We start from the raw sequence: 10,457 nt of genomic DNA on the forward strand, positions 1-10,457 counted from the left end.
CTTTGAGTTCAGAGACAATCAGATTTCACTGGAGTCATGTCCCCATTTCTTTTTATAAATGCTCTTATTTAAACTCAACACTGGTACGAAAACACACCAGATTTATGGAAAAGTACATTTCCTGCTGTGGAGCAGCAGAACAACTGGTTGTGTGTATGTAATTGCACAATTCTTGCAAAATAAAAGCATCATGTCCACAAATATAGTAAGACTGTCTTCGGCATTTTAATTTAATGTAGATAAGCAGGTTATTAAGTGAGATTTTCAGGTGAAACATTTAAAAGTTTCTCTTTGTTTAACATCATGTTGATAGAAATGGTAAAAGACATAATTTGAATGAAATGAATGACTTTAAATAACAGACGAACACATTTGGTGAGAGGACACATGAACTGAATCTTTATTTATAACATATTTAACATTTAACACTTAAAAACATCAGAAATAGAACTAATTGAGAATCGTGAGCTTCCACTTGATCCCGTTTCTCATCCTCGGTGGAGGCATCGCCTCAGCATCTGTAAAGAAACAGCGTCGTCAACAAATACAAATACTGGGCAAACTGAGAAAACACTCAAGTGTCACAACAGCAGCTGCCGACCTTGTTGTGGAGCTGCAGGTCGCTGCTGCTGCTGCTGCTGCTGCTGGAACGAGGCCATGATGCTGTTTGCAGTCGAGTTTGGTCCAGTGAGCTGAAGAGATGAGAGTTAAATGAAAAGAACAAGATTAAAAGAACAATGTAGAATCTTAACTCTTTAGGAATTAACTTTCTGGGATATTATTAATTCCTTTGTAAACTGAAGGCTGATTTAAGTTTATAGAAAAAGTGCACAGGAAAAAGCTGAATTCCTCATGAAAGTCTTTTCACAAAATATATCTACACATCTTAAACCACTTACAACAATGAAGACATGAAGACAAATTGAATATTTCATAACTCAAGTGTGAAAAGGGCATTTGACTGATATTATAATGGTGACTTCTGGTGTGGTAGTTACCGGAGCCTGGTTGTTCTGGAGGCCTTCGGGCCACACCTCCGGCAGCGCGGCCTCCATCGTGTGCAGAGCCTCGTCGTAGCCCAGCTGCAGCTTCTCTGCCTGCTTGTCATACTGGAACAGCACCAGGCCCTTCAGCAGGTTGTGCACCTCCTCTGCAAATCAACAGGATTCGTTATAACAATATAAAGAAGATACAGATGAGTAGGCGTCTCAGTGTTTCTCTCCCGTCTTCTTACCTCTCATCTTGTCCACGGTGGTGAAGATCTCACCCAGGGCGTACATCAGCGCTCTGTCCTCCAGGGGGCTTCCTTCCTTGAGACTGAGTTTCTTCCGCTCGGCTTTCCGTCGGTTCTTTGACGATCTCCTGCAGACGGAGCATTAACGTAAAAACTTTTATCATTCATCACAAGGAATAGGTGATAGAAATGAAGATGAAGAATCACGTGAGGTTTTGTCTTACGAGGAAATGCGGGAGTTGCTCTGGGAGTATTTGGAGCCGGTCATCACAGTGCTGGCTTCAGAGTAAAGCTCAGCATCAGGACAGTCTGGACCTTCCTCATCTGATGGCGAAGACAGACGGACCTTAGTTGTGTAAAACCCCAAAAAATTGTGATTGAACCCCCCCTCTATTCTTTGATGACTTGTGACTTATTCTCACCCAGCATGTCCAGTCTGGCCTTTTCCTTCTGCTCTCGAACCACAGCCAGTCGGGTCCTGTGTCGCGTGAACGTCGCTATCTGAGCCTCCAGGAAGACGGTCTGAGTGCCGACAGCTGATACAAGACAACATCACAACATCAACACACACAACGAAACATCACAAGACAATACTTCTTTGTGTGGCCTTTTCATTTCAACTGAACAAAACCCGTTTGTTTTTTGTTTATCCTCCTCATACGTTCTTTCATCAAAATGCTTCAAACCAATTTGTCTTTTCTCCTCCAGTTTCCAGTCTGAACTGTTCTTACCCTCTAGCAGAGCAGGTTTCAGGTTAGTTTCTGTGATGTCCTGCCGGTTGTGCATGTAAATCTGAAGCAGACAAGGAAATAAACCATCACACATGCAGAGAACACACAAACACAGAGGGACTAAGAATCTTCATATTTGTAGTTGTTTGAGAAAAGGTAATGTTGCTCACTGACCAATCGAAGCGCCTCTTCCCAGACTGCACCTGTGATCAGAGCCAAGATGGCTTCCTCACAGTCCTGAAACAAAGACACAGACCCTCAGACCTCGACCAGCAGCTGCAGACAGAGAGACGTCTGTCGCTGGTTTGATTTTGCTCAAGCAGTTAGTGGTTCTATCAGCAGAGGATCTTACTTTGGCGTACTGGTCCAACAGCAGAGCAGCTTCTGAGAACCGCCGCTGTTCAGTCAGCTTCTCTACAAAAGAAAGAAGGAGAAGCAGTCAGGACGAGGACGCCCAGATGGAACCACACCATGTCTCACCAGCCACCCGTCTGTTGCCATGGTTACCTGCCAGGTCCCTGGCCAGCAGAGCGAGCTGGTCGGGCGGTAGCGGGATCTGCTGCGCCACACAGATCGCATTTCTCCAACTGGAGCTGCTGGCGAACGCCTGCAGGGCGCTGACGGACTCTCCACATCGCCATAGCAACAGGCCGGCCTGCTCCGCCTGCTGCTGCTCCACAAGGTGCTCGGCATAGGAGCAGCTCAGAGCCTGGAGGTCAAAGGTCAAGGTTTAAGGAGGTGGATCTTTATAATGATGAGCTATCTGTGGTGTGTTGGTTAGAAACTCGTCACCTTGTACTGAACGCTGTTTGCTGGGAACAGTCTCAGAGCTTCACTGTAGAGTTTCTGCTCCTTAACCAGCTGCAGAGCTTCGAGGAAATGTTCCTGTCCTGAGCACAGAACACAGAAGGTTACGCTCTGCTTGGCTCTTTGGAAAATAAAACTGCAAAACACCGGCACCGCTTTAACACTGGAGACTTTTCAGACATGTAGCAGAATAAACTACTCGCCACTACAAAGAAAACCACGAGTGGGTTTCAGATAAAAAGAAGCAGTAAGAGGAACATGACAGATACAAGGAGACTGACCACACTTGCTGAGGTGAAGCAGGGCCTTGCTGTAGCGCTTCAGGTGTTTGTCGATGGTGTAGCGCTGGTAGTTCGGCTCCAGGCGCTTCAGCATGTTTAAGAAGGGGAGGTACTCTTTGGGGTCCTGCAGGGGGCAGACAGAGATAAATGAACATTGGCAGAAGCTAAGATGTTTAATTCATACAGAAGTTACAGCTTGAGTGATGAGTGATCATGTCTAATATCGTGGTACATAGGATTTCTGTTTTTATATGTGCTGTAGAGAACTTATAGAACATGTCTCCTCCTCCTGTCCTGAGTCGTACCTTCTGGGATTTCTCCGCCACCATGAGCACAAGGTCGAAGTCATACGTTCCCAGAGAATGTTCGTAAAGGTCGTTAACATTGACGAGGAAGAGGAGGTACTTCAACGCTTCTTCAGCACTAACGGCGCCCGGAGCTGCAGAAGGATTTTCTGGACAAATGCACACAGAGCAGGAAATGATGTAAAACCTGAGAATAAAATTAAACATCCTCTCCATGTTCCCTCTACTGTGCCTGTATTTGTGTGTGGGTGTGTGTGTTTGTTCAGCTGCTGTAAACTGTGTGTGTGCTCACCTCGAAGCTCGTGGACTTTCTGCAGAGCGATTTCCAGCTCTGGAACCGTCTTCTTCACATGAGCCGTCAGTATTGACAGACAGAACCTGGACGGAGACAACGCCATCATTTAATGTCCCACTAATTCCTACTTTCAGTTTTATGATGAAACAAACTATAGATTATATCACTGACTTGTTTGGATCCATTGATTCCATGGCGTTCCGTAAAGCATCACAAACCACATCCACCTTCTTCTGCCCAGAGGCTCGCTGGGACTGACCTGGGCTGCTCTCAGGACGAGGGTACATGGTGCTGGTTGTGTCCTCGTCTCTGGGCACAGAAGAAGAAAGAATGCATGTTAGAGAAGATTTTATTAAAAATGTTTTATGTGAAATCTTAATTCTTTAGGCGCAACTTACTTGAGCTCAGTGAGAAAGAGGTTGATGAGGTTGATGGAGTTCAGTTGTGTGATGAAGGTGTCCATGTTCTCCAGGAAAACCTGCAGGAGGAAAATAGACATTACATATGTTTGATTAATATCCTCCCTTGATAATGACCATGTGAAGTTGTATTTAGTGTCTGTATTGGAGAAAATGTAGGATCTGCAAGTTAGAATTCAGTACAAACCTTTGGGTTGTGGTCATAAATGAGGTTCAGGTTGATCCTCAGCTTCTTCATACACTCAAAAGCTTCTCTGAACCTCAAACTGAAAAATCAAAACAAAAAAGAACATGTAGGACTCAGATTAACACTCTACATACAGATCTATACAGATATATATATGTTTTGGGTATAAAGCAAGTCTGGGTTTAGGTGAAATAGTCGATCTAATAGTTTAGGATCGTTAAATAGTTTATTTAAAAATCAAGTATATTATATGACGGAGGAAAATCAAACCCACCCGTCCAACCACTTCCTGAGCTGAGCCAACACCAGCGCTCTATGATGCACAGTCTCCAGGTTCCCACGAGGCATCTGGACACAAACCGAAAGGAATCAGAAACTAACAGAAAATCTTTCTGCATTCATATGTACACACTCACCATGTGCTGCCACAGGTTTTACAGTAGAAACAGGGAAGGAAGCAACATGTGAGTCTGTGCTGAACTGACCTGTAGAATCACTTTGGTGTCTTGAGGCACCACAGTGACGATCCTGGATCCTCTCTCCACCCGACGCAGCGTCTCGTCATTCTGACCTCCGTCCGAGGACAAAGCCGCCTGCAGCCCTGTAGACGCAAAGGTCATTTGAATCAGCTGCTATCGGCTCGTTGACTGAATGTTTGAATCTAAATATATTAAAAACACTCTGGACGTGTTTACTGCGTGTGTTTGCCTCCACTTTACCTTTGACCGTGAGAGCGCTCAGGTGGAGGCAGCGGCAGGTGTGGGAGTGTGTGGTGATGAGGAGGAAGTTGTTGCAGACGGCGAAGGAGGAAACGTTGGAGGCCAGCTGAGAAAGAAACAGACATAAATGAAAATATACACAACATTAGTTTCTCCCTGTCACTCAATGAACGTAATGAGAGCGCAGGTACATCAAGGCCGACATCATACCTCTGTGTCTCCAGCGTACATGTGGGATCTGTCGGTCAGGCCCAGCAGATATTCCTGAATAGATGAAGAAACATTGTACACAACAACTCTTCCACTTGTGATTAATAATGTAATTACAGTTCAGTGTGTTTCTACCTCCCCACTGATGCTGCAGAGCGCCGTCTGAACGCAGGGAACAGGGAAGTTAGTGGTACATCCACTGGAGTCACGCCAAACGTCCACCAAGGGCTCAGCACAATCTGCACAGACATATTACAAATTAGCCTCAGTTATGGAAACAAGAATCAAGATATGAAGTTATATATATGAGTTATAGAAGAAATGTCAGATGTCAGATCATGTATCCTCTGTGGATTTAACATGATGGAGCCAGGAAGCAAATTGTTAGTGGTAAAATGATTCTTGTAATGGAAGATTAAAATAAAATGTTTTGGGTTGATCATTTTTCCAATGAATCATCTCTTAGGATTATAAAGTGTTGGTTACTGACCCCAGAGAACTTTCCTGATCTGTCCGTCCTCCAGCTGTAAGGCCAGAGTGCCGGTCTGAGAGCAGTGAACCATGCTGACCACCACACCGTCCACCTCTATCTCACACCTGGGGCATAAACAAAATGAGTATTACGTCTCTTTCCAAGCTTTGCAGGACAAAGAAAGTGGCCACAGGAGCTTGTTCGGTTTGCCGACCTGACAGCGAGCGTGTCACGATCATCCTGAGCAGGTCGGAGCATCTGCAGAGTGGAGGTCGTCGGCAGCAGACCGGAGCTGACACACACAAACAGCTCGTCCTCCAGCCACAGCAGCTGCCGCAGGGCGAGCGGGTCATCCCGTAGAAGTGGTCCACTGCAGGACGAAGAGGAACAGCCACACACAGTGAGGGGTGGACCAGAAGGAGACAGTATCATGCACAGTGTTGTAGGTCGTCGTGTTACCTGAAGGTTTTCTGGAGGAGCAGGGGACGAGTCACAATCCTGAAGCCATCAGCTGTTTTGTCGGTATGTTCTCCTGAATCTGGATTAACAAGAGAATAAGCAGGTTTAATAAAAAGAAGACACAGGTCAGAGCATAAAGACAGACTGTTTGATACTTTAACACAGCGGAGAGATCATTATGAAACATGGTCCATAACCCACCTTGGCCGTAGACCGAGATTTCTCCATTAGCGGTGAACACTGCCAGCTGATTGGTCCTCTGAGGTCGGCAGAGGAACGTCACCTGGTTGGCTGGTGATTTCAGCTGCAGCTCCAATGAGCACATGGGCGGAGGGACGATACCCTGCCTGAAGGTTGTCATCAGGATTTTATCTGAGGGGCATTAGACGAATATTAACATCAAGCTGAATCCTGCTACAAGCCTGACCTCCTCATCTCATTGGTCCTCACCTCCATCGATCACAGCCACATTGGCGTTGTCAGTGGCGTCCAGCCCGGGACTCCGCTCCGTTGTCCAGCCCCAATCGTAAGTGGTGGTGGACCAGTCGCGTCTCACCAGATGGAGCTTCAGGGGGCGTTCAGGGTCCCAACAGACAGAGACCGGCGCCTTCTGAGGGTCTCGGCCGAAGTTCAAACTCTGTTTCAGGTACCAGTGGTAGTTTCCTACCGTCCACAGCTGGACTGAGGAGGGAGCAGCAACAAGTTTAACAAGAACTCACCACAAGCTCATTAAAGAATCTGATCATGACAAACAGTTTATTTTTCATTCATTCAAAGACTGGTGTAAGCATTAACATGTATTTAAAATCTCTACTGTTTAAAATTAGCTTCTTTACAAAGTTAAAATGATTTAAGTTCCTGGTATTTTAAATCTCTCATTTGCCATATTTACATGAAACACAATATGCTGACATTAACCCAATAGGACAATATTTCAGCTAATATTAACTATTTATTTTCAGGTTAGTTTAATCTTAATTGAGGACTATGTGGTTTAATGTCTGTTAGGATTTCAAACTATGTACTTTAGCGACTCCTAGTGGTAGCATTAAAACATTGTACGGTGATATTTGTGGTAAACTTTGGCTGAACTTACTGTAAGTGTTGACCTGTCCGTCCTCTCCAGGCGTCATGTCCTCCAACCAGACAAGTAAGACTGTGGAGTCAGTGTTCCACAGCAGATCCTTCACCTACGACACACACTCATCAGTCTAATAATCTGAAAACACTGCGTGCTGATCATTTCACACTGATCCTCATCCACCACTTATATTCTGAGTCACATTTCGTTGAACAGACCTTGGCCTGGTCCTTGCTGAGCGGCAGCGTGAAGTCTCCGTGCAGGAGTCCGTTCTTCTCCATGAACACCACGCTGTGTTTGTTGGGATGACGTTGAGTGCTCGCTATCAGGCTGCCGGAGGGTCTGAAACCCAAAACAGAAGATTTTAAATGAATGCTGCCTTTATTTTCATGTAGATTATTATGTATTTAGAAAAGACAACAGGTTCCTTCACAAATGTGGACAGTTCTCCACTTGTTAAAAAGAAACATGCTTGAACTCTTACTTCCAGCAGAGCGCCTGCTCCAGGCCGTTGATGGGCTCACTGGTGGATTGCAGGACACCCTCTCTGTTCCACACCCGCACCTTCCTGGCTCCGGTCTGAGGACAGACGGCACTGACGGCGAACAGTTGACCGTCACCTCGCCACGTCACCCGCGGCCTGCGGTCGTCCCACCCAGCCGCTGGCTGCACCTCCTGTGTGGCGAGTTCATATCATTCAGAATATTTTTTTTATTTTGTTTTCAGACTCTGAAACTGTCGTTGAATCCTGACCTGGGTCTTCCTCTGTGCTGCCTGTTTCCCCTCTGAGCCGTGGAACTGCGTCTCCTTCTTCCCCCATCCCACTGTGATGAACTTTCCTGCAAATCACACAACATACAGAAGAATAAAAGCTTTATATAAACATTGTTCTGTGATATTACAAATACGTGGAATCACTAATCTGAGCAGAGTCCACTTGGAGCCACCGTACCTTCACCAAAGTCGTCCTGGTGGATTCCAACCTCAGTGATCGGCTCAAACTCTTTGGTCATCATGATGATTGTTTCCTGGCCTGTAATTACAAATTATTAATGTTATTTAATTTGTAGCACAGTTTGATACGTTTTGTTGAAGTTGAGACTTTACTCACTGAGCACTGATCTCTTACTAATGTCACATATTGTCTCGTAGAGCAGAATTCAGTAGATAAAGGCTTTTAGCCCAATGTTGACACAAGACGGGAACATTTTTGTTTGCAGTGATGTAAACAATTCTATTAATAAAATGTTTTTGTTATATGTATAAAATTCTGACCGGTTGTGAGAATGACGAGCTCTTCATCCGGACTCCAGCTCATGGAGGTCAGACCGCTGTCCACGCTGCCAACACACTCCAACTGTTCAACATGATCACAGACTTTTGTGAGAACCCTCATGAACATAATGAATTTCCGTCCTTAATCCCACAACAACCTCAAAGCTAAAGCTAAATTCTTAACCCTCAAACAGCACTTTGAAGATGTGAGTACCTGGCACGTGTTGAGGTTGAAGAGGACGACATCGCCGCCAGTTGTGGCCACGCACGCCGACTCCAGTTCCGCCAGGTCCTGCAGTCCGACCACCACCCCACTGCCGTCCTCCGGGAGGAAACCATTCGCCGTTAATGAGGCTTCATTGACAACCTGCGGAGGAGAACAGAGGAAAGTCAGAGACAACTTTCACCTCCACTTGTAGATCAGGATTAAGTGTAAATGCTTCTTCTACAAACTACAGCAGAGATCAATCCCTGAACACATTACTCACCTGTTCACCTCGGGGGTCGTACTCTGTGACTGAGTACTGAGAGGCGACCAGCAGCGAGCCGGTGTCGGCCCGCACGCACAGGAACTGCGGTGAGCCGGGACCGTTCAGCTCCGAGCTGCACAGGCTCTTCAGCAGCTTCAGGTTCCTCATTTCACCTCCGGACGGATGGAGAACTCACCGAACCCGAGTCTGGACCCGAACGCTGCAGAACACCTAAAACAGAAACATCCAACACGCTCAAAGGTTAAATCACAGACAGGTAACTGTCATAAGATCAGTCTGACATAAAGAATCAGAAATGAAGTGATGTGTCTGTGATCTCTACACACTTTTGCCAATTAACAGCAAAGGTCAATTACAGATTATTTTAAAGTATATTCTACAAGCAATAACAACTATGTGCGATTGTGTTGAGGTTTATAGTTGTTTTCAGACTGAACAGTTGAAAGACGCCTGTAGGAAACTAAGTGTGTGTTGTCTCTCTTGCAAACACAACTGCTACGTTAGATTAATCACTACTCGGACACACACACTTCTTACAAACAAGCTGTGAGCCTCTTTAAATCAAAATGTGTATGACAACACTTTATAAACTCCTCAGTAAACCTGGGTCGGATTCTTCCTTCACAGCATCAGCAACACAACGATCCAGCCAAAGTCAAACATGTCACATAAACCACAGTAAAACCACAATAACGTTGTGACTCTAATATAAAAACACGTTATTCAATTTACTAATTAAACTCTGACGATAAGACGTCAGAGTTTAAAGATGTGCGTCCTGTCCGACAATGGAACTGGACATGTTAGCTAAACCGTTGCTGCAGCAGAGGCGACGTGTTTTTAGCCACGCGAGCGGAACACGGCGCCTCTGAGAAGTATTAATGTGATAAAACAACAATGAAACTCACCGAGGAGAAATGAAACCTTTTAAAATGTCAACAACACAACAACACGCATGTGGCGCTGTCACACTCTCGACTTTTCCACCTCTGCCACAGCGATGGGATGTGTCGGCTGTATCGCCCCCTGGCGCCGTGGAGGAGTAAGAACACATCAATTGGGGTACATGGACTTTGTTTTGAGGATTCAGTTCATAACATAGAAAATGTATAATTTTGAGAAGTAATAACAATCATAAGGAATAGTAACAATTATTATTAGGGTAATAATAATATTTATTATTGACCATAAACATCACAAAAGTATATCAATTAATAAAAAAGGAGGTGGGGGGGTGTACAGACATTTGACTTACAGATTTGATGTTGCACACACTATGTTGATATTTATACATGTGCTATGTATACATACTGTATATTTACATACTCCAGTCTACATATACAGGACCGTCTCACATGGACCATAATAAGTTTTAAATGTATATTGTTTATCTGAAAAGTAAGTAAAAATTGTAGGTAAAAAAGTATAGCATGACATTTAGTGGACTTGAAGTTGCCTATAAATAAAATGGGAATACATGAGTAAAGTACA

The 10,457-nt window shown here is 44.8% G+C and overlaps 1 protein-coding gene across 1 annotated transcript; it reads right to left on the reverse strand.

The window, feature by feature from the left end:
* Window positions 1-376: 376 nt before the first annotated feature.
* Window positions 377-9,980, reverse strand: elp1 (elongator acetyltransferase complex subunit 1). The gene is made up of 36 exons (XM_035161701.2): window positions 9,875-9,980; window positions 8,964-9,176; window positions 8,690-8,842; window positions 8,476-8,557; window positions 8,153-8,233; window positions 7,954-8,039; window positions 7,685-7,875; window positions 7,419-7,542; window positions 7,216-7,309; window positions 6,570-6,800; window positions 6,321-6,491; window positions 6,120-6,198; window positions 5,875-6,030; window positions 5,679-5,785; window positions 5,324-5,427; window positions 5,189-5,242; window positions 4,979-5,084; window positions 4,745-4,860; window positions 4,534-4,607; window positions 4,260-4,338; window positions 4,052-4,131; window positions 3,825-3,962; window positions 3,651-3,736; window positions 3,359-3,507; window positions 3,054-3,177; window positions 2,758-2,855; window positions 2,473-2,674; window positions 2,318-2,379; window positions 2,140-2,202; window positions 1,966-2,026; window positions 1,657-1,770; window positions 1,459-1,558; window positions 1,235-1,362; window positions 999-1,150; window positions 602-692; window positions 377-518 (listed from the first exon to the last, which is right to left on the reverse strand). The coding sequence occupies exons 2-36, from the start codon at window positions 9,111-9,113 to the stop codon at window positions 451-453; spliced, it is 3,954 nt and encodes a 1,317-aa protein (XP_035017592.2). The 5' UTR covers window positions 9,114-9,176; window positions 9,875-9,980; the 3' UTR covers window positions 377-450.
* Window positions 9,981-10,457: the final 477 nt, after the last annotated feature.

Source organism: Hippoglossus stenolepis, chromosome 7 (assembly GCF_022539355.2).
Source record: "Hippoglossus stenolepis isolate QCI-W04-F060 chromosome 7, HSTE1.2, whole genome shotgun sequence".
NCBI classification, from domain to species: Eukaryota; Metazoa; Chordata; class Actinopteri; order Pleuronectiformes; family Pleuronectidae; genus Hippoglossus; species Hippoglossus stenolepis.